Below are 25045 nucleotides of genomic sequence, written 5' to 3' on the forward strand. Positions count from 1 at the left end.
TTCTCACAAGCAACCTTCTAAATACATGGTCAAAGTGAGTAGTCCTTTAGGCAACCCAGCTTGCACACAATTGTAAATGTAAAGCGGTCATTAATCAGTCCAAACTAGATTTTGAACAGGCTAAGGGTAGAAAACTTGCTTTTGCCTTTCTCTGCTTCCACCTCTGTCAAAACCAGATGGTTCTATTGCCACTTCAGCCAAGGTTAAAGCTGACCTGCTAGCATCCCATTTTTCTTCCAACTCATGTATTAATGTTCTTGGAAAAACACCTCCCACAACTCCCAACATGCTCCATTCAATGCCTCCCCTGTGGTCTTCAGTCAAAAGGATGTCAGAAGAATTTTGACAAATCTTGATGCTAAGAAAGCTCCAGGTCCCGATGGTATTCTCCACTTGTTCTCAAAACCAGTGCTCCTGAACTTACTCATGTTCTTTGCCACTTTTTTTCACTCTCGTATTTCAAATGTGTTTTTCCTTTTGCTTGGAAATTTGCTCATATCCAGCCAGTTCCAAAAAAGGGTGACAAATCCCTTCCCATCCAATTATCGTCCCTTTGCCATTACTTCTAATATTTCTAAAGTAATGGATAAATCCATTAAATGCCAACTCTTAAACTACATACAACCCTTTTGTCTGATCTGACCAGTATGGATTCCGTCAGTGTCGATCCACTGGTGATATTCTGGCTTATGTTACCCATTTATTATTTAATATCGGCGTAGATACACCATAGTTTACCCATAAATTTGAACTACGTATGTAGTGCAAAGGGCATTGTTTTAATTGTATCTCATATTGTGGGTGCCTTCACAATGAGATAGCTGGTATTGTACTACTTCAAATAAATAATGTTTCTCTAGAGAAGACTACTGTTACTTATTTTCAGTGGATTATGGGTAAATCTATTTTCAAATTTATGGGTTAAGAAATTATGCCTTGTGCATTCCATCTTCTGTTACCCATTTATGGACAAATTCATTGGAAAAGTTCGGTGAAGCACAACCAGTTGCTCTTGACATCTCAAAGGCTTTTGATCGTGTTTGGCATTAAGGTCTTCTAAACAATCATTTATCTTATGAGTTGCCAACTGTTTTTTGTAATTGGATATCCAGTTTTCTCTATAACGAATTAGAATTTGGGGAGTACTGACGGCTCGCTGAGTGTAATGGTAGATGGCTCTCTGTCTTCAAACTTCTCCACTAATGTCGGTGTCCCCCATTATTCAGTTCTTTCCCCCCACTCTTGCTTTTGGATATTAATGACCTTCCATTGACAGGAAATCTTATAGCACATTGCATTCCAACTTCCAGCTTGAGAAATTTTACCCTGCTCAATCGGCTTCAACTTCTCGAATAACTGCTACCAATTCTTTAAATGTCGATCTCCAGGCATTTCTCCAGTGGGACAAAGACAACTTAGTTGATTTCAATCCTTCTAAAACTCAGTCCTGTCTTATATCTTGCAAAAAGGTTTCTTCTGCTCCTATGCTTTGGTGACACTTCGATTTATAGGCCAGATGATATCTCTTTTGGGAATTACACGGACTTCCAATCTCTCTCTCTTGGCACAAGCACATTACAAATATTGCTTCCTCTGCATCTAAACAACTTTGTTTTCTCTTTCGAACTCAGCATTACTTTTCTTCCAAGCATCTGTTCATTCTGTACAAATCGCCAATCTGCCCTACTGGAATATCGTTCCCACATCTGGGGTGGTGCTCAGACAACCTCTCTCAGGTTTCCATTCAGAAGAGGGCAGTTAGATTAATTAATGACATCTCTAACAGAATCTCCCCACTCTGTCTCAGACTACTGTTCCTGCTGCATGCCTTTTCTACAGATACTTCCGTGGGCACTGCTCTTCTCAATTGGCTTTATAATTCCCGCTCTCTCTTTCAAAACAGTTCAAATGTGCCACCACTAGCCAACATCTATTTACGTCCAAATTCAAACCAACAGAACCAACTTTTCATCTTTCTCGTTTATTCATTCAACTGTTGTTTTCTGGAAAAACCTTTCCTCATACAAATTTCCTGAAAATTAGTCAACAGAAGCTCTAATGTCAACAAATATCTTCTTTACAAATAATGTCTAATGTCAGCAAATATCTTCTTTCGTCTTCTCAACCTCCAACCAAACGCTGGCACTAAGAAGTATAGGTTCTAATACATATGTTTGGGGTTTTCATAAAAAAAAAAACGAAAAAAAAAAGGGAAGGATTTTCGCTTTTTTGAAGATTACTACAGTCGTCTCAGACAATTTTTAAATTCTATACGGTGGGATCAACTAATGATGTTACCAACAATGAATTCTAAATGGGAATCCTTCAGGGACTAAATCTTAGAGGCTACTAGGCTTTTCATACCAACTAAGAAATACTGTTCAAGGTTCAGGCATAAATGGATGTCAGATGAAATAATGAGGTTCGTGGCAGAGAAGAAAATTGCACGGGATGCATATAACTTAACAGGTGACATAGAATCCAACAGCAGATATAAGCTAGTCTGTAATCAAGCCACAAAGGCAGTTAGGCAGGCAAAAGAAGATTACGAGAAATCTTTGGCAAAGGATAATGGCAAAAAGTTCTTTACTTAGGAAAATTCTAGAAGAAAGGGGATGGATCAGATTGGTCTAGTTAACATAGATGGTTCGACTATTGATGATCCTGCTCAAGTAGCTGATAAACTGAATAAGTATTATGCATCTACACTCACACATTAGTAGTTATTCAAGGAGGGGAATGCAAGAAGTTTATCAAACTAACAAGGAGCTAAGTGATTTTGTAATAACTGAGAACAAAGTGGAGGAGAAATTGTTGAAGTTAAACATAAAAAAGGCACCTGGGGGTGGATGGAATCTATCCAGTTATATTGAAGGAGGCATCAAGGGAAGTTAACAAACCAGTGCAAATCTCCAGTCATTGGGAGATTTGCACATCTCCCAGGGACTGAAGATGTGCAAATGTATTCCCAGTTTACAAACAAGGGGAAGTTCAAAGATTGACACAAATAATTATAGAAGTGTTAGTTTAACTTCTGTTCCAGGGAAAATAATGGAGTCACTGGTTAAAGAGGTGATACAGGATCACTTAGACAAGTCTGCAGTAATAGTTCAGACACAGCATGGGTTTTTTAAGGAGAAGTCTTGTTTGACCAATGAGACTGGATACTAATGATGTGATCACAAAGGAACTGGATGCAAAAAATAATTTTGATATCATAGACTTGGATTTCAGTAAAGCATTTGATACTGTTGCAGATGGAAGGCTGCTGTACAAATTGTAGCAGTATAACATTTAAGAGCAAGTTTTGCAATGCATAAAGGCATGGTTCAGTGGGAGAAGACAGAGTGGTAATCAATGGCCACAGCTTTTCGTGGACTAATGTCATTAGTGGTGTCAATGGGCCCAACACAACAGTGTTGGGCCCATTGTTTTCTGTATTTATCAATGAAGGTATATCAGGCTTAATGTCCAAGTTTGCAGACAATATGAAAGTTAGTAGGGTTGTTAAGGACACAAGTCGGTATGCAACTGCAATCCGATCTAGAAAAGTTAGGCAGATGGGCTGAGAAGTGGCAACTGAAGTTTACATTGACAAATGCAAAGTTCTGCACATGGGTAGCAGTAACCCAAGAGAAACACTCAGGGAGGTGGAGAATGAAAAAGACCTTAGGTTGTAATTGTGCAGTCAGATATGAAGTTCTCTGAGCAGTGCAGATGGGTATGCAGAGCAGGCATGGAGTTTTGTCAGTGATATTTAGGAATTTTGCTAGCAGAGAAAAGGTGATTATTCCATTGTATAAGGCAATGGTCAGGCTACACCTTGAGTACTGTATACCGGTCTGGAGGCCTCATTTTAGGAAGGATGTAGAGTTGCTAGAACGAGTACAGAAAAGGGCAACAAGATTGGTGAGATGAACAAAGCAGTGGGCTAACAATGAATGCCTTAAGTTCTGCAAGTTGCAATATCAGGGGACTAGGCACCTGCAAGGAGATTGATTGAGGTGTATAAGGACTTGAATGGTTTGAGCAGGCTCAATGCTGAAAGGATACTTCCGCTTGCTCAGACTAAGAACCTGAGGGGGCATAGATTCAAATTTAGGAAAGACAGTTGTAGAACAGATGTGCGGAAGTTTGCCTTTAGCTAATGGTTTGTTGATTGCTACTACCCATTTAGCCTGGCGCATTATAGCCTTAGCTGCTAATGCGCCAATAAAATCCAAACCAAACCAAAACCAATTTAGCCAATGGGTGGTAGCTGGAACAGACTTCCATCTGTTGCTGTGGAGGCTGATAGCTTAAATAAATTTAAGGTGAACTAGACAAACATTTAGAGTGACTGGATGGAGAAAATTAGAAGGGCTGTTTTTTTTTAATTTCATCTGTCCATCTCCATTACTATCTTCCAGGTTTTCTTTTAGCTCCTCTTGGGTACCATTATGTTGTTTTCTTAGTCCATGTGTCATATCCAAGTCCATATCAGTTCTTTAGTTTTTAAAAGAATGTTTTTTATTTGTGTTTACTGCCTATCAATGTGTTTTTCTTAACCAACAGTCTGATTCCTAGTATGATTTATTTAATTCTTTCTGTGTAGTTTTCAGCTTCTCTTCCATTATTTTGGCGAGTACCCAAAATCAAAGATCAAAAGGTTTGTTTTTGGGTAACTTAAGTGGTAGTGTGACTCCTGCATGCATTTTGCTTATTACGAGGGGTAGTGTCAGGCAAGGCAGCCCGAATTTCAGATATTTACAGACAAAGGCATGTGGTTAAGTTTAATAGATTAATGGAGGAGGCCATGGCCGAACAATGTCAGACACGGGAATGTGACCTGTAACTTTAAATGTAATTTGAGCAGCAAGCAATTAACCAAACAAGAGGGGGTTTTAAACCTAGGTACGAATTTTGCAATGATCCCTCCAAACTTGCCAACAGTGGAAGTAACTATGATAATCGAAAGAGCTGTGAGTAAATTACCAGTGGGTGTGGCTAATGAGATCCGTACAAGAATCTCAGCGATCTTGAGTCATGCTTGGATAGCTCCCTCCAATCTTAGCATCAGTCAGAGGAAGGCAAATAGGGAGCTTAGACAAGACAATAGCATAGTGGTTTTGCTTGCGGATAAAGGAAGGTCAACGGTGATCTTCGACAAAGAAAAGTATTGTAACAAAGCCTTGGAACTTAAATGATAGAACGACACACAGGGTTACTCTTAGGAATACGTTGGTGGGATTGGAACGGCAGGTAAACAAGACTATCAAAATATCAAGAGTAGGAGACCGGCAGAATTACTTAACAAGTACAGGTCACTGATGAAAAAAAGCAGTGAATTAGGGTTGAATTCAAAAGTGTCAGCAATTCTGTCCAGACACGATAGGAGGGAGTATATGATGAGAGCCTTGTCGATCAATTCGTCCCTGGAAAGATTGTGCAAGGCGCAAGGGATAGAATTTTTTTCAGCCTGACTGTACTTGTTAACAGGAGAGACTGCTTCTACAGGGATGGATACACTTAAATAGAAAGGGTGCAAGAATATTTGCTGATGCTATCGAGGCAGTGTTGGGTGGGTCCGAAAACTGATAGCTTGGGGGGATACAAGGACTAATAGTTTAACAGTAGCCGTAGGCAGAGGTGAAGGTGATTCTTGCACAACTTCTATTAGAATAAGTAGCGACCTGGTGCAAGGGGTGTTGGGGGTTTCAGGGACGGGTGGCAGTCATCGTGAAACAGGTGGGTATATGGGATATGTTAGAGTAAGAACTAAGAATAAGAATAGGTGCATGTATACCAATGCTAGAAGTATAGTAAATAAATTTGATGAATTTGAAGTGTTGGTCAAGACATCAAAGGCGGATATTGTTCGGATATCAGAGACGTGGTGTCACATAGATATAAGGAATGCCGACCTGGAATTTGGGGAGTACAATGTGTACAGAAAGGATAGGAAGGGAGGAGGTGTTATGCTATTAATTAAGAAAAACATAAAATCAAAAGAAGTGCATCCAGTAGATATATATGTACAGTGCACTGTTGAGTCAGTTTGGTGTGACATAAGCATTGCGAAAGCAAAAATAAGAGTAGGAGTGTGTTATAGGCCTAATGACTCGAATGAGTACAATGAACAATTGTACAGAGAAATAGAGTGGGCTAGTAAATCGGAATGTCTTACAATGGGGGATTTTAACTTCCCAGATATTGACTGGAACTTGTGGGTTGGGCACTCACACACTAGTCAGACTTTTGTGGATTTATTGGATGATTGTTTTCTGCAGCAGCATGTTCGAGAGGCAACCAGAGAAAGTAATACTCTTGATCTGGTTATCAGCGGTGATCATTCATGTATTAGGAATTTGAAGATAAAAGAACCACTAGGTGGCAGTGATCACAGTGTACTGACTTGGAACTTACTTAAAGATTTAATTACCATCAGGTGTAAAGGAAAGGATTTTTGTTTCCGTAAAGGAGAGTACAGTGGTCTCCAACAGTTTTTAAATTCTGTACAGTGGGATCAACTGATGATGTTACCAACAGTAAATTCTAAGTGGGAAGCATTCAAGGAATTAATCGTGGATGCTACTAAAAGTTTCATACCTATTAAGAAATATTGTTCAAGGTTTAGGCCTAAATGGTTGTCAAATGAACTAATGAGACTCGTAACAGAGAAGAAAAATGCATGGGATGCATATAAATTATCAAGCAACTCAGAAGCCTATGGCAGATATAAGTTAATCTGTAATCAGGTCACAAAGGAGGTTCGGCAGGCGAAGGCAGATTACGAGAAATCCTTGGCAAAAGATGCTAAGAAAAACAGCAAGGATTTCTTTACTTATATAAACTCTAAAAGGAAGGGGATGAATCTGATTGGTCCACTTGACATCGATGGTTCAACTGTTGATGATTCTGCTCAGATAGCAAACAAACTGAATGAGTATTTTGCATCTACATTCACACGTGAGGAATTATTAAGGTTTGAAAATGGCAGAAGTTATCAAATTGTAGCAGGATACTTAATGATTTTGTAATAACCGAGAGCAAAGTGGAAGAGAAACTGTTGAAGTTAAACGTAAGAAAAGCACCTGGGGTGGATGGGATCTATCCAGTTATATTAAAGGAGGCAGCAAAGCAACTAAGCAAACCCTTAGCCATAATTATGAGAGCATCCTTGGACCCAGGAGAGGTTCCCACGGACTGGAGATGTGCAAATGTATCCCCAATTCACAAAGGGGGATCGAAGGGTGACACAAGTGATTACAGACCAGTTAGTTTAACTTCTGTTCCAGGTAAAATAATGGAGTCGCTGGTTAAAGATGCATTGCAGGATCATCTAGACAAGACTGCAGCAATAATTCAGACACAGCATGGGTTTGTTAAGGCAAAGTCTTGTCTGACAAATTTGATAGGATATTATGATGTGGTTACAAAGGAACTGGATGCTTGTTTGTTAGTTTGTTTGTTATTTAGTTTTTAGGAGCATTAGCAACTAAGGCCATATTGCTCCGGGATATGCAGTGGTCATTCCCTGTCCTTTCCGCATCCTCCGTATTTGGTGGTGACGGGCTTGAACCCCGGTCTAATCAAGAAGCGTGTGCTACGCACTGCTGCTCCTTCCCACCTGGCTACGGAGGCGCCTAGGAACTGGATGCAAAAAAATAATTTTGATATCATATATTTGGATTTCAGGAAAGCTTTTGACACTGTTGACCATGGAAGACTATTGTACAAATTGGAGCAGAATGGTATTAAGGGTAAGTTGCTACAATGGATAAAAGGATGGTTAAGTGCAAGAAGACAGAGGGTGGTAATCAATGGGTGCTGCTCTTCTTGGACTAATGTTATTAGTGGAGTACAACAGGGTTCGGTGTTGGGTCCACTGTTGTTTTGTATATTTATCAATGATATTGATGAAGGTATATCGGGCTTAGTGTCGAAGTTTGCAGATGATACAAAGGTTGGCAGGGTTGTTAATGACAGTAATGGCAGTGTGCTACTGCAACAGAATCTAGATAATTTGGGCAGATGGGCTAAGAAGTGGCAACTGAAGTTTAACCTTGACAAATGCAAAGTACTGCATATGGGTAGAAGTAACCCCAAAGAAACGTACCAACTGTGTGGTACTACACTTAAGGTGGTAGAAAACAAAAAAGACCTGGGAGTAATTGTGCAGGCATATATGAAGTTTTCTGAGCAATGCAGACATGCTGCCAGGGCAGGTCATGGGGTTTAGTCAATGATATATAGGAATTTTGCTAGCAGGGAAAAGGAGGTGATTATCTCTCTGTATAAGGCAATGGTCAGGCCATGCCTTGAGTACTGCGTACAGGTCTGGAGGCCTCATTTTAGGAAGGATGTAGATTTACTTGAGCATGTATAGAGAAGGGCAACAAGATTGGTGAGGGGAATGAAGGGATCCTCTTATCAAAAGAGGCTTAAATTCTGCAAATTGCAGTGGCTGGAGACTAGGCACCTGCACAGTGATCTGATTGAGGTGTATAAGACCTTGAATGGGTTCAGCATGCTGAATTCTGATGGGATCCTTCCATTTGTTCAAATTACAAACCTAAGGGGCATAAATTCAAATTAAGAAAAGACAGATGTAGAATAGATGTGCGGAAATTTGCCTTTAGCCAGCGGGTGGTTAATTGCTGGAACAAACTTCCATCTGTCGTTGTGGAAGTTGATAGGTTGAATAAATTTAAGGAAGAACTGGACAGGCATTTGGAGGGAATGGTGTGATTTTTTTTTTGGCTGATGCTGCATAAGCTCATACATTTGCTTTCTTGCATCACATGCCACTACTACTACTACTACTAGTTGAAGGCTGAAAAGCTTTCAAAAGATGTTTATTGGACACTGCATGCCAACTGCCTAGGTTCTACAGCCTTCCAAAGATTCATAAGGCCATGGTTTCGCTTAATCTGATTGTGTCATTTATAGGCAGCCCTACACATGTGTTGTCCAGTTTCTTAGCCAGACTAATTTCTCCTACTATTGGATGTTCCAATTTTACCATCAGGGATAGTGGTGACTTTGCCCAGAAGAGGGCACGACAATGGTGTCATCTGATGTGGTACATGTAAACAAGGATACCATCCTTGTCTATTTTACGTGTATTCCTATTGGCCATGGGGTGAAAGTTTGTGTGTGGCATTGTAGAAAGATGACATCCCAAGGAATAGGACTTCATTAAGTCTGGAGGATATTTGCAATGGGGGTGGAGCTGTGTAGGCTGAAAAGTGCAGCGATGGGCTCCCCTATTAGTGCTGTTCATAGCAAATTTAGTCACTATGGAGGAGCTAGAGTCCAGGATTATTGATGGTTCGGTTCTCCCAATGCGTGCATGGAAATGATATGTTTGCAATTATTCGGAAGGAGAAGAGGGGATGAGGTGCTTGGTTTCCTCAATAGCCTCTCCCTGTTTATTCCGTTCACCTCTGAGGTGGAAGTAGAGGATACCCTCCCTTTCCTTGATGTGTTGGTTCATAGGGAGGGCCCCTAGAGTGAAAACCAGTGTATAGGAAACCCATGTGCCGGGGCCAATACACCCATTACAACACGGCACGAGCCAGCCATCACAAGAACAGCATCATTAGGGCATTACTGGATAGGGCTAGGTCCTATTTTAGCACCTCCGAGGATAGAAAGGAAGCAATTAAATGTGTCACAGCAGACATCAGAAAAATGCGGCTAGTACCCGAGAGGGTCATAGATAAATGTATCCGAGAAGCGGCACACAGACGTAGCAAGCCGTTTACACTCATTGTCACTGCATACATTCCCTATTATACAGGCTTAACAGAGTATAACCTGAGTGTTGCACGATTGCCAGACACATTGTGTGCATCTACCAGGGTGGGGTAGCACACAGTTGTGTCCAAGGTTAAGGACCCATATGTGATATCCTTCCTGATGAGAAAGAACATACATTGAAGAAAATGAAGAATCAGAAAATCCCGATTCTTGGATTTTGCATTCTAAATTATTGCAGAGTTGTTAAAATTGGGAGGAAGAGATATGGCACAAAAACTGGGAAGACTCTTCACGAAATGCATTAGAAAAGGAGTGATGTCTTGTAGCAATAACAACAGTCAATGTGGATGTGTGCATCTCACCCACAGCACACCACAGGAACAGCAAAATACATACTTTTAATTTCCCCAGTAAGTGATATCCTCCAATTTGTGATGCAGGTAATAGAGCATGTAGAACCCAAGTTTTGTCCTTATAACCAGTCTTGCAACCAAAGTACAAAGAATATATGCATTAGTAATATTATAGAATTTTTTTTGAGTTTTTGTTGTTAACCATTCACATACAAGCAGAAATTGTCAGGATAATTCAAACACTTCCTTTGTTTCTGATTAAACATTTTAACAATACAATGCTAAACAAAACAGAAGCAAACAATATTCAATAGATATGCAGATAAGCTGTACACTTGTACCACAACTGTCTTTCCGTTACTGAAAGAGAGGTGGAAGGTAGACCACCAAGACTGAACATGCTAACCCTCCCCACCAAACATTGCATTACTGCCATTTATGAGTGCAATGAAATGGAAGCACAAGGGTTCTCCCCAACCCAAAAATTTCAGACAACCTTCAGCTGGCAAGATTCATCATCATCATCAGCCATTTTCAATCCACTGCAGGATGAAGGCCTCTCCAGCAACTTTCCAGTTCCTTCTGTTATGGCAAGATTATGGCCACCATTTTTAGGGATAATGAGGGAATTTTGTACATTCACTATATGGAACACAAGCAGACAGGCACTGGGCAGTCATGTATTCCTACTGTACAAATTAAGGGATGCCATAAAGGAAATACACCACGGAAAACTTTCCAGTTGTTGTTATTTGGTTTTTAGGAGCATTAGCAAGGCCACATTGCTATATGGCCTTGATAATATGCTGGGAATATGCGATGGTCATTCCCTGACCTTTCCGCATCCTCAGTATTTGGTAGTGACGGACTCGAACCCTGGTCTAATCAATCAAGAAGCGTGTGCTATGCACTGCTGCTCCTTTCCACCTGGCTAAGGAGGAAACTTTCCAGTGGTGTGCTGCTGCTTTGAAAGACTGACTGTACAGAACTTACCCATTCACTTTACACAGTCCAGATCTGGTCCCCAAGTGACCATTTCCTGTTTCAACACCTCAACAAAAATGTATGTGGACATCACATTGCTGATGATAATGAACTGAAGTCTGCCGTTTCTGCATTCTTTGATGGACAGGACAAATAATTTCATTTGTCTGGTATTTCCTCATTGCCAACAAAATGGAACAAGTGTATAGATATTCAGGGGAGTTACAATGAAAAATAAAAAAATATTTTTCCCCCCATCTCATTTCTTTCATAGGTAGGTAGGTAGATAATTTATTGAACACCCCCTGTAACTTCCAGATCGGTTTCTTCCTCTACTGTTTTTAATTCAGCCCTACCAAGTGTAAGACATTGCATTTTGCTGCATAAAAACTTTTCGGACCATTCCTAAAAGTTTTTCAAGTCATCCTGAAGGAGTGCTGCTTGATCATTAACCGTCTCAATCTATACATCATCTACAAATTTTTACATCGAACCCTTTATCACTTTGTTGATGTTGTTTAAAAATCAGAAACAGTGGTCCAAGAACCAATCCCCGAGGAACTCTACTTCTGACATCAGATCAATCTGAAGAATATCCATTAATGAAAACGCTATGGCTTCTGCCCTGCAATTCATCTTAGAATCTTTCCAGTAATCCCAACATGTTCCACCTTTACAGTAACCTCACATGAGGGAACTGAGGCAAATGTGCTAAAATCCAAATAAACTATGTTGAAATTGTTCCCTACATCTAGCTCAAGAGTAACTGTCTCAAAATAGCTTAGGAAGTTAATTAAACAATTTTAACTTAACAAAACCATATTGTGTATCTATTAGAATGTGCCATTTCTCTCTAAACATCCCTGGATTGCAGCCTTAATCACTGCCACTAAGATTTTCCCTACCAGACTAAGTCAGACTAACCAGTCTGTAGTTATAGTTACCAAATTCATTCTTAGAACCAACTGCAACAACCAATACTTTATGTATTGACTATACACTGGCATATCTTCCATCCAAAGGAATCTCTCAAGTCGAAAGATACACTCATAATTATTTTAAATGGTTCAATACATTCTCTGGTGCCTCACTCAAAATTACTGGGTACATGTGATGATATCCAGAAGCCTTACTTGCCTTTAGGCTCAAAATAAACAGTCATCTGTTATTTACTTGTACCCTACTTAGCAGCAATAAAGGAATTCAAAATAACAGATGATTTCATATGGCTCAGCCAGCCTATCCTCAGGATAAAGGATCTTTCTTCAGTAAAGACAATGCAAAGTGCCTATTCAATTCATCAGCGGAGTTGTCTAAGACTTCCGCCAACCTAGTGCACAAGCATCAAACCCAATTTGTCTTCTTTGTATTCATATACATGAGAAACTCCTTGTCCCCATCCTTTGCCAGTGCTTGCTCACATGCACCCTTGACCTCTCTAACCTTATCTTTGGTGATATTACAAGATCCACTTGTAGCTGTTATACACTTCAGTAATTTTCATCCCTCTGTGACTTTCCCATGCTATCTTTTTCTGCTGCATTAGACAGGCCAGCTCCATATTCATCCATCTCAGAATCCATCACATGCTATATTTTCTTAATGGTATATATGCATTCATGGCCTCTGTGATTATTGCTTTTGAAAGTATTCCATGATTCTAATATATTTGCCCTCGCTTTGCAATTAACCCACTAATGGATGACAGTGTCTAAACTGCCATAGCCCACTTTCTAAAATTAAAACCCATGCCTTTACCGTTAACTACTGCAACTTCATTCTTAATCTTCCAACTTACACCTGCATGATAACTACCTGCCAATGATTCACGTACTTTTACTTTAAGCCCTATGATGTCAGTTTATTCACCGAATAACGATGAACTGAAGAATATTTTTACCCCTAGTATTTTCTCTAATATGCTGGTACAAATAATAATCATCTAGTTTATTTAAAATTGTTTGTTCTCCATGGGGATTTTCCCTCCCACTTATTCCAATCAGTTAGGAGCAGACTGAAGTTAACCATTATAAGACATTCACACTTGCTTGCCCATTCCATCTGCATATAGAGACTCATCACACTTCTAGTCTGTAGATTACTCCAATTCTCATTATATCTTTGCTTCCAACTAAATTCGACGAGCCTGAAGTGCTAGTCAAGACATCAAAGGCATATATTGTTGGGATATCAGAGACATGGTGTCACATAGACATAAGCAGTACGGAACTGGAATTTGGGGAGTACAATGTGTACAGAAAGAATGGACATGAAGGAAGGAGGGGTTATGCTGTTAGTTAAGAAACAAAATCTAAGGAAGTGCATCCAATTGATGTTGGTGGACAATGCAATGTTGAGACTGTTTGGTGTGACATAAGCACTGGGAAATGAATCTGATGAGTATAATGAGAAATTGTCTTATAATGGGGGATTTTAATTTCCCGGATATTGACTGGAATTTGTGGGTTCGTCACTCACACACTAACAAGGCTTTTGTGGATTTATTGGACGATTGTTTTCTACAGCAGTATGTTCGGAGGGAACTAGAGGGAGTAATACTCTTGATCTGATTATCAGTAATGATTCTTTATGCATCAAAAATCTGCAGATAAAGGAACCACTAGGTCGCAGTGATCACAGTGTGCTGAAGTGGGATTTACTCAAAGAGGTAACTACCATCAAGGGTAAAGGGAAGGGTTTTTGCTTTCGTAAAGGTAACTGGTCTGAGAGAGTACTTAAATTCTATACAGTGGAACCAACTGATGATGTTACCAACAGCAAATTCAAAATGGGAAGCATTCAAAGAATTAATCTTGGAAGCTACTAGGCTTTTCATACCAACAAAGAAATATTGTTCAAGATTTAGGCCTAAATGGATGTCAGATGAACTAATGAGACATGTGACAGAGAAGAAAAATGCATGTGATATATGTATAAATTAACATGTGACATAGAAACCTATGATAGATAGAAGCTGGTCTGTAACCAAGTTACAAAGGAGGTTATGCAAGCGAAGGCAGATTACGAGAAATCTTTGGCAAAGGATGCAAAGAGTTCTTTAGTTATGTAAACTCTAGAAGGAAGGGGATGAATCAGATTGGTCCACTTGATATCAATGGTTCAACTGTTGGTAATCCTGCTCAGGTAGTTAACAAACTAAATGAATATTTTGCATCTACCTTCACACATGAGTTATTCAGAGAAGGGAATGCCAGAGGTATATTCAACTCTGACATTAAGCTAGATAAACTTGTTATAACTGAGAGTAAAGTGGAGGAGAAATTGTTGAAGATAAACAAGAAAGGCACCTAGGGTGGATGGAATCTATCCAGTTATATTAAAGGAGGCGGCAAAGGAAGTAAGCAAACCCTTAGCCATAATTATGAGAGCTTCCATGGACTCAGGGGAGGAACCCATGGACTGGAGATGTGCAAATGACTCCAATCCACAAAGGAGGAACAAAGGGAGACACAGGTAATTACAGACCTGTTAGTTTAACTTCTGTTCCAAGGAAATTAATGGAGGCACTGGTTAAAGAAGCATTGCAGGATCATCTAGACAAGACTTCAGTTATAGCTCGGACACAGCATGAGTTTGTTAAGGGAAAGTCTTGTCTGACTAATTTGATTGGATACTATGATGTAGTCACAAAGGAACTGGATGCAAAGAATAACTTTGGTATCATATATTTGGATCTTAGAAAAGCCTTTGATACTGTTGCACATGGAAGACTGCTGCACAAATTGGAGCAGTGTGGCAATCAATGGACACTGCTCTTTGTGGACTAATGTTATTAGTGGAGTCCCTCAGGGTTCAGTGTTGGGTCCATTTTTGTTTTCTGTATTTATAAATGATATTGATGATGGTATATCAGGCTTAATGTCCAAGTTTGCAGACAATACAAAGGTTGGCAGGGTTGTTAATGACAGGACACTTCTGCAACAGGATCTAGAAAAGTTGAGCAGATGGGCTGAGAAGTGGCAAATGAAGTTTAACATTGATAAAAGTTAAGTACTACAAAAAATGGAAGCGGTAATCCCAGAGTAACATATCAACTCTGTGGTACACCACTGACAGTGGTGGAGAATGAAAAGGACCTGGGGGTAAGTGTGCAGGCAGATATGAAGTTTTCTGAGCAGTGCAGACAATCTGCAAGAGTAGCTATACAATGATATTCAGAAATTTTTCTAGAAGGGTTAAGGAGGAGATTATCCCATTGTATATGGTCAGGCCACACATTGAGTACCATATACAGGTCTGGAGGCCTTATTTTAAGAAGGATGTAGAGCTGTTGGAACGAGTACAGAGAAGGGCAACCAAGATTAGTGAATGGAACAAAGGATTACTCTTACGAAGAAAGGCTTAAGTTTTGTAAATTATGGTGTCTGGAAGCTAGGCACCTGCAAGGTGATCTGATTGAGGTGTGTAAAGCCTTGAATGGTTTGATCATGCTCAATGTGGATGAGATTCTTCCTCTTGCTCAGAATAATCGCTTGAGAGGGCATAAATTCAAATTGAGGAAAGACGGTTGTAGGATAGATGTGTGGAAGTTTGCCGTTAACCAGTGGGTGGTTGATTGCTTAAATAGATTCAAGGCAGAACTTGACAAACATTTGGAGCGAGTGGATGGGTGAAATAAGGGGTTTTTTTTTTTTTTTTTTGGCTGATGCTATACTGGCAGAAGTAACTTCCGACAGCAAAAGTTCTTTTTGAGCATAGACTGCTTTTGATAAGCATGACCCCTATCATCCCTTCTATCTTCCTTAAATATATTATACATAGCATAATGGAACGTGTTATCCCAATTTACAGGTTTCTGTTACACCTATTATGTCAGCATTTGTTATCTTAATCAGGAGCTAGAATTCACCCTCAGAAAATCTTGCCAACATCGGCTGTTGTGGCAGAAACAAGAATTCTAGAGATGTGTGCAAGCATTAATTTGACACATCAGATAAACATGTCTCCCCTTAATTAGTAGTTTCTCTGAACCCTCAGGGTACCCTCAATGAGACTCTCATAAGGTGGTGCAAAACCTTTGCACCACTTTTGCTCAAATGAATACAGTGTCTGCAAAATAAATTTATTCTACCTACAAGTGTGGGCCATATTGATACCCCCCCCCAAACTCCTGCCTCAACTAGTGTTAATCCACAAGGTATTCTAGCATATCCTCCCCCCCACCTGGGCAGAATTGCAAAAACATACACATTCTAACCTAGTTCGTGGCATTTTTCAGCATTTTCTTATATTTATTTATTTACTCAATGTTTTAAATGGGCTAATAAATTAAATACTGACGGAATCTTTACTCTTCTTGAATAATGCACATAAGAGAATCATAAACTGAAAAACAAAGGTTACAGGAAAGTTGTGAGAAAATATGCTTTCAACTAAAAAATCATTGATTATTGGAGAAAATTTCCACCAGGCATTACAGAAATGGGTAGCCAATTTAAGGAAGGACTAGACAAATTATCAGAGAGGATGGACAAGTGATGCGGATAGAGTTATCTAATATTATTTTTTGTTGCTGTTTTTCGGCTGATGCTTTATAATCTGTTTCTATTACTTATACTAATAAAAAAATAAGTCTAATACTAAAAAGTACAGCCCACAGATGATTAATCAGGTTGAGATCTAGTGAATAAGACTAACAAGTATAATTAGTGACCCTCCTGCTCCTGAAGGATCCATGGATTAACTGTAACTAGGTTACTGCATTCAGACACTGATCCACCAGAATCAGAGGCCTTCGCACACACTTCACAAGAATACCCTCTACATCAGTGCCATTCAAAGTGTGGTCCATGTACCGGTGCCAGTCCACGAACTGTTTGTTTCTGATCTGCAACGAATTGGAATTTAGTCGCGGAAGGTTATGGTCAGTGATAATTCGTCCATTACTGGTCTGTGACAATTTTTATTAAAAGAAACTAGTCCTTCACCACAGATAGTTTGAGAAGCACTGCTCTACACCGTTAAACTTCCACTACCAGCCAGCAATCAACTGACTTATGCATCTAGCATAAGTTAATTGATTCATGCTGCTGCTGTCATTAAATCCTGGTCCAGGCACCAGCACAGAACAACTGAAACTAAGATTCATCAAACCAGGCAACCTTGATCCATTCTCCAAATACCCAGCATTCGTCAAACTTTACCTGCAGCTTCTTGATTTTTTCATGTTGGAACTCTCAAGTAGTCTGCTACTATATCTGGGTGCGAGGTTAGCCTGTGCGGTCATTGCTCCTTAAAGCTCTTCAAACAGAGAAGTTTTTCCTGATTTATTTTCTGCTTTATTAGTTTAAATTGTCATATTAACTTATTTTCTAGAGTAGCTTTATATTCCTAGTTACGATACTTAGTTTAAAGTTTAACTTAGACAGAGATTTTGTAGATATTACTTAGTATCGGTAACGGTATCAAATCCACGTGTCACAAACCAAATTTTTTTTTTTAACCAAATTTAGTCGATTTATTAACCAACTGTTATATCAAATTATCTTCTATAAGTAGATTATAGACCTAGTCAGGATCCTTAGTTTATTCTAAATTGAGATAGCGAGATTTGGAAGCTAATCAATACTTACGAGTCCGTAGAAATACCGTTCGTGAATTCCCGCCATTTTTACACGATAGCATAAGCTTAGTGTCGTATAGTGCATAATATAATATTGTCAATTAATCAGTAAATCTATTAATCTTGATAAACTTTATTGTCAATTAAATTGTACTTTTAACTCTCTCTATATATATATATATATATATATATATAACGACTTAATCGTAACAAATAATTAATACATAACTATAGTGGTACACGTGATACGGAAGTTGTATAAAGGGAACTCGTAGAAAACACTAGATACCGAAAAAAAATATATATATAACATAACTGTTTTGGGATATAACTTAAGGATTTAATTTTTGTTTTGAATTTTATTGAATTAAATCGGAATCATGACTCTGACCAGAGCAGCAAAGCAAAAGGCTCAAGCTAATGGGAGTGCTGTGGTTCAGGGGAGAACTGAGGGGGGCAGTTGCCCTCTGAATCACAGTCTATTAAAATGCACTGTTTGCTTGATGTTTGCGGAGCAGTCGGGTACGGGACATGATAATGCCAAGGGGGGATGTCTTTGTGTGTGCACGATGTAAGGAGTGCAAGGAAATCAGGCGACAACTCAGCGTTGTTATGGGCCTTTATGAGAGCTTGAAGGACAGGGTGGATGCCCTCGAAGGAAATAAATTGAGGGGCCCATCAAGCTCTCAGCTGCCCACATCAACGCCAGAGCTTGCACTTGGTCATCAGGCAACACAGAAACAGCCCCCTAGGCAGAATGCGCTGGTCCCACAGGAACTAGTAGTTGTTGGTGACTCTATTGTCAGGGAAACGGGGAACATACTTTGTAAAAAGGATAGGTGGAATAGGACCAGGGTATGTCTGCCAGGGGCAAAGGTCGATGACGTTGTAGAGCGGTTATCATCTTTTAAGGGCACAAAAGGTGATATAGTTGTACACGTTGGCACTAATGATATTAAGAGTAGGAGACCGGCGGAATTACTTAGCAAGTACAGGTCACTGTTGAAAAAAAGCCGTGAATTAGGGTTGAACTTGAAAGTGTCTGCAATTCTGCCCAGACACGATAGGAGGGAGTATATGATGAGAGCCTTGTCGATCAATTCGGCCCTGGAGGGATTGTGCAAGGCTCAAGGGGTAGAATTTTTTTCAGCCTGGACTGTACTTGTTAACAGGAGAGATTGCTTCTACAGGGATGGGATACACTTAAATAGAAAGGGTGCAAGAATTTTTGCTGATGCTGTCGAGGCAGTGTTAGGTGGGTCGGAAAACTGCTAGTTGGGGGGGATACAAGGACTAATAGATTAACAGTAGCCAGTGGCAGAGGTGGAAGTGATTCTTGCACTGCTTCTATTGAAATGAGCAGAAGTCTGAAAAACAAGATGCAGGATATTTCAGAGACTGCTGGTAGTCATTGCGGTACAAGTAAACACATGGGTTGTGTTAGGGTAGCTAAGAATAGAAACAGGTGCATGTATACCTGCGTGTACACCAATGCTAGGAGTTTGGTAAATAAATTTGATGAATTTGAGGTATTGCTCAAAACATCAAAGGCAGATATTGTTGGGATATCAGAGACGTGGTGTCACACAGATATAAGTAATGCGGAACTGGATTTTGGGGAATACAATGTGTATAGAAAGGATAGACAGGACAGGAGGGGAGGAGGGGTTATGCTATTAATTAAGAAACACATAAAGTCCAAGGAAGTGAAGCCAGTCGACATCGATGGACAGGGCAGTGTCGAGTCAGTTTGGTGTGACATAAGCATAGGGAAATCAAAATTGAGAGTAGGAGTGTGCTATAGGCCTAATGACTCTGATGAGTATAATAAGATATTGTACAGGGAAATAGAGTGGGCCAGTAAATCAGAGAGTCTTATAATGGGGGACTTTAATTTCCCAGATATTGACTGGAATTTGTGGGTTGGTCACTCGCACACTAGCAAGGCTTTTGTGGATTTATTGGATGATTGTTTTCTACATCAGCATGTTCGTGAGGCAACAAGAGGGAGCAATACTCTTGATCTGATTATCAGTAGTGATTCTTCATGCATTAAGAACCTGCAGATAAATGAACCACTAGGTGGCAGTGATCACAGTGTGTTGAAGTGGGATTTACTCAAGGAGGTAACTACCATCAGAGGTAAAGGGAAGGGTTTTTGTTTTCGTAAAGGCGACTATGATGGTCTGAGACAGTATTTAAATTCTATACAGTGGGACCAACTGATGATGTTACCAACAGCAAACTCAAAATGGGAAGCATTCAAGGAACTAATCTTGGAGGCTACCAGGCTTTACATACCAACTAAGAAATATTGTTCAAGGTTTAGGCCTAAATGGTTGTCAGATGAACTAATGAGACATGTGGCAGAGAAGAAAAATGCATGGGATACATACAAATTAATGGGTGACATGGAAGCCTATGATAGATATAAGTTGGTCTGTAACCAAGTCACAAAGGAGATTAGGCAGGCAAAGGCAGACTATGAAAAATCCTTGGCAAAGGATGCAAAGAAAAACAGAAAAGAGTTCTTTACATACTTGAACTCGAAAAGGAAAGGGATGAATCAGATTGGTCCACTGGATATTGATGGTTCAACAGTTGAGGATCCTGCTCAGGTGGCTAACAATCTAAACGAGTATTTTGCATCTACATTCACGCATGAGGAGTTATTCAGGAAGGAGAATGATGTAGGTAAAGTAAACATTGGCAGTGAGCTGGATGATTTTGTAATAACTGAGAGGAAAGTGGAGGAGAGATTGTTGAGGATAAACATAAAAAAGGCACCTGGGGTGGATGGGATCTATCCAGTTATATTAAAGGAGGCAGCAAAGGAAGTATGCAAACCCCTAGCCATAATTATGAGAGCTTCTTTGGACTCAGGGGAGGTGCCCATAGACTGGAGATGTGCAAATGTAACCCCAATTCACAAAGGAGGACCAAAGGCTGACACAAGTAATTATAGACCTGTTAGTTTAACTTCTGTTCCAGGTAAATTAATGGAGGCACTGGTTAAAGAAGCACTGCAGGATCATCTAGACAAGAATTCATTTATAGCTCAGACGCAGCATGGTTTTGTTAAGGGCAGGTCTTGCCTGACCAATTTGATTGGATACTATGATGTAGTCACAAAAGAACTGGATGCAGGGAATAACTTTGATATTATATATTTGGATCTTAGAAAGGCTTTTGATACTGTTGCACATGGAAGACTGCTGCACAAATTGGAGCAGTGTGGCATTGGAGGCAAATTGCTGCTATGGATAAGGGGATGGTTGAGTGGCAGAAGACAGAGAGTGGTAATCAATGGACACTGCTCAACGTGGACTAATGTTATTAGTGGAGTTCCTCAAGGTTCAGTGTTGGGTCCGTTGTTGTTTTCGGTGTTTATGAATGATATTGATGATGGGATATCAAGTTTAATGTCCAAGTTTGCAGATGATACAAAGGTTGGCAGGGTCGTTAAGGACAATACTGACGCTATGCTGCTGCAACAGGATCTGGAAAGGTTGAACAGATGGGCTGAGAGGTGGCAAATGAGGTTTAACATCGACAAATGTAAAGTGCTGCATATGGGAAACAGTAACCCCAGAGCAACGTATCAACTCTGCGGTACTACACTGACAGTGGTGGAGAATGAAAAGGACCTGGGGGTAATTGTGCAGGCAGATATGAAGTTCTCTGAGCAGTGCAGACGAGCTGCAAGAGTAGCTCATGGTGTCTTGTCAATGATATACAGGAATTTTTCTAGCAGGGATAAGGAGGTGATTATTCCCTTGTATAAGGCAATGGTAAGGCCAAATCTTGAGTACTGTATACAGGTCTGGAGGCCTCATTTCAAAAAGGATGTAGAGCTGCTGGAACGGGTACAGAGAAGGGCAACAAGATTAGTAAATGGAACAAAGGGTTGCTCTTACGAAGAAAGGCTTAAGTTTTGCAAATTACAGAGTTTGGAGACTAGGCACCGGCGAGGTGATCTGATAGAGGTGTATAAGGCTTTGAATGGTTTGAGCATGCTCAATGCCAATGGGATTCTTCATCTTTCTCAGAATAATCACCTCAGAGGGCATAAATTCAAATTGAGGAAGGACGGATGTCGGATAGATGTGCGGAAATTTGCCTTTGGCCAGCGGGTGGTTGGTTGGTGGAACCGACTTCCATCACTTGTTGTTGAAGTTGATAGCCTAAACAAATTTAAAGCTCAACTGGACAGGTATTTCGAACGAACGGAGGGGTGAAATGGGAGTGGTTTTTTTTTTTTTTTTTTGGCTGATGCTGAATAAGCTTGCTTTCTTGCATCATATGCCTCTGCTAATGCTAATGCTAATGCTAATGCTATATCACCATTAAGGACAGCACCTGACAGCACCGTGTTCCAATATACCCCTTTTGAATGCCACTATTTGCACATACTGACATTTCTCATCTGTTATAATGCATTATACTTTTCACCTAACAACAGTCTCTCACACAAATAAAGAGCATGACATAGGACCACCATTCAATGGATTTTCAGTTGTTGGACCATTCTCAGCATACACTGTTACTCGGCAGGACAGCAGTATCTGTGACACTTCCACATCACATCTGAAGAGGACCATCATACCATGCTTAGTCAGTCAGTCAGTCAAGCCACACTGTCGGCCCATTCTCTCATTGAACTGCACACAAACCATCCCTCAATATGTGACTGCTTTTTAGGAGCATTCACATATATATGCTGAGTGCCTATTTTCTTCACCATGTCTGTCTATCCATCATCCGTCTACATGTAACAACTTGACTCCCAGTGTATGGGGCTGGCGCCTCCATAGCCAGGTGGGAAGGAGCAGCAGTGCGTAGCACACGCTTCTTGATTAGACCGGGGTTCGAGTCCGTCACCACCAAATACGGAGGATACGGAAAGGTCAGAAATGACCACCGCATATTCCCGGAGCAATATGGCCTTAGTTGCTAATGCTCCTAAAAACCAAATAACAAACAAACAAACCAGTGTATGGATTTTCAGGATATTTTATTTTTAGTCCTTATAGAAAGATCTGTCAATCCGTATCAAAAGAGAATTGTAATAAAAGTTATAGGTAAAACAGAAATTCATAAATTAAATGAAGTTTTAATGTAGTATTTTTAGTGTCCATGCATGCTTTGCATGTATTATTACATAAGACTTGAACATGGTGTCACTTGTAAACAGATACATATACAAAGGGAGAAAAGAGACTTGAAAAAGTATACAGGAGAATAATAAAAATCAATGCACCTGAAATGTACAGCACTCCATACATAAACTGACTTGTTTATATAGCCAGATACTGTTTCAATACCTGAGTGTGTGTGTGTGTGTGTGTGTCCTGGATATACACTGAAAGGGCAGAATTCATGGGATACCTGGTTCCCAGGCAACGGCGACACTGTCACCCCACTCACTAGTGGACGAACCTGCCACATGGCAGGTACACTGTATCACTGCATTCAAAGTACGGTTAAACACAGTGCGTAAACAGACTTTGAAAGAGGAATGATAGTGGGTGCCTGACACATGGGTCCCTCTATCGCAGAGATGGTACAGAATTGCACACTATCGCTGTTCGACAGTATCAAGAGTGTATCAGGAATACACCATTTCCAGAATAATAACTCATCGTGGATGGAGCTGTGGGCGGAGAAAAGCGGTGGATGAACGTGGCCATTGATGTCTTCTCGCATTGTTTCAGCCAACGCTTCTTGATTAGACCCAGGGTTCGAGCCCGTCACCACTAAGTACGGAGGAAGCGGAAAGGTCAGGGAATGACCACTGCATATCCTGGAGCAATATGGCCTTAGTTGCTAATTCTCCTAAAAACCAAATAACATACAATAACATTTCAGCAAACCGGAGAATGACAGTGGCACAAATCAGACTTCAACAAGGAAGGTAACAGAAACATCTCCACCAAGACCATCAGGTGATCGTTAGCCACCAACTCACCCAAGTCCCGTTGCTAACACCATGACACAGGATGCTACGACTGAGCTGGGCGAAAGAACATCGGCACTGGACCTTGGATAATTGGAAACGGGTCTCCTGGTCCGATGAGTCCCGTTTCCAGTTGTTTCGAGCAGACGGGAAGGTGCTTATCTGGTGGAAACCACACAAAGCTATGCACCTGTCATGTCAACAAGGAACTGTTCAGGCAGGTGGATGGTCAGTAATGGTCTGGGGGTGTGTTCAACTGGCACACATTGAGACCTCTGGTATGTCTAGACACATCTCTGAAGTCCAGCTTGTGTCCATCCTTGCAGACCATCTGCATCCCTTCATGGTCATTATAAGCCCCCAGGGCAATGGACTCTTCCAGCAGTACAATGCATCTCCCCACAGATCCATGGTGACTAGAACATGGCTTGAAGAGCATTCCACAGATTTTACCACCATGGAATAGCCTCCCTGTTCACAGGACATTAACCTTGTGAAGCATCTTTGGGATGCTGTGAAAAGGTCTGTTTAAGCTTTGGGTTCACGCACGCACTCACTCTTTAAACTTAGGCAATATGAAAAGCCAATAAAAGTAATGGATGGACTTCAATCCAGTTTTTATCCCTTCACATGGTATGGATGGTGGGGTACATCTAATAAACTGTAAACTCAATGTAAATATTATTTTACATGTATCTTACCTTACAACATCTCCAAGTCTGACACGAAGATTATTTCTAACACATCTGTTCATACGAATCTTTTCACTTGGACAAGTATCATCGGAGAGAACAATGCAGACAGTTTCTCTTCTTTTCTTACCTTTCACTAATACTGTATCACCACGGAAAAGTTGCAATTCATCCATCTTTCCCTATATTTCAATATATATACAATTTTAAAATCAATCATCCTACTAATATTGGGTCAAATTAATAAAGAATATTAAATAAATAAGAGAAAGTAACCATAATTTCATTCATTGCCATAATAGGAATTAATGCTAACAACAACAATCCATGACCATAACCTAACGGTTACAATAATATTAATTAAATAAAGACTTATTTATATAGAAAACTGATCTCTTGATACCGCTTACTTAATATTCCATATGATGGGGGGGGGGGGGACTAATAAGAGTACAAGGTGAAAGAAAAGTATAACTAAGCTGAGGGATGCAAAAGCGCACGCCTTATTTTCCTAATGAAGGTCAATGTCTTAATATAAATATCTTACACAGTGAGATTGACCTCCAAAAGACCAATCAATGTCCAAAGAAAACATTTCCTAAAATTCCCATGTCATATAGTTTAAAGGTATACTAGGTCCACACAATGACCTATTTATCTTTAGCTGGTCTAGACATGTACGGTAAAAATATCCATCTAAAAAATAAAAATCAAAAAAAAAAAAAAAAATTAA

The 25045-nt window shown here is 40.0% G+C and overlaps 1 protein-coding gene across 1 annotated transcript in view; it reads right to left on the bottom strand.

Annotated features, from left to right (window-relative positions):
- Positions 1-25045, bottom strand: part of TER94 (Transitional endoplasmic reticulum ATPase TER94) — a 351159-nt gene that overhangs the window by 274715 nt on the left and 51399 nt on the right. The window contains exon 3 of the mRNA XM_090386402.1: positions 24322-24494. Coding sequence (XP_090242528.1) covers positions 24322-24494 — 173 coding nt within the window. The remainder of the gene's footprint in view (positions 1-24321; positions 24495-25045) is intronic.

Source organism: Mastigoproctus giganteus, chromosome 12, assembly GCF_048544385.1.
Source record: "Mastigoproctus giganteus isolate SK-2022 chromosome 12, ASM4854438v1, whole genome shotgun sequence".
Classification (NCBI taxonomy): domain Eukaryota; kingdom Metazoa; phylum Arthropoda; class Arachnida; order Uropygi; family Thelyphonidae; genus Mastigoproctus; species Mastigoproctus giganteus.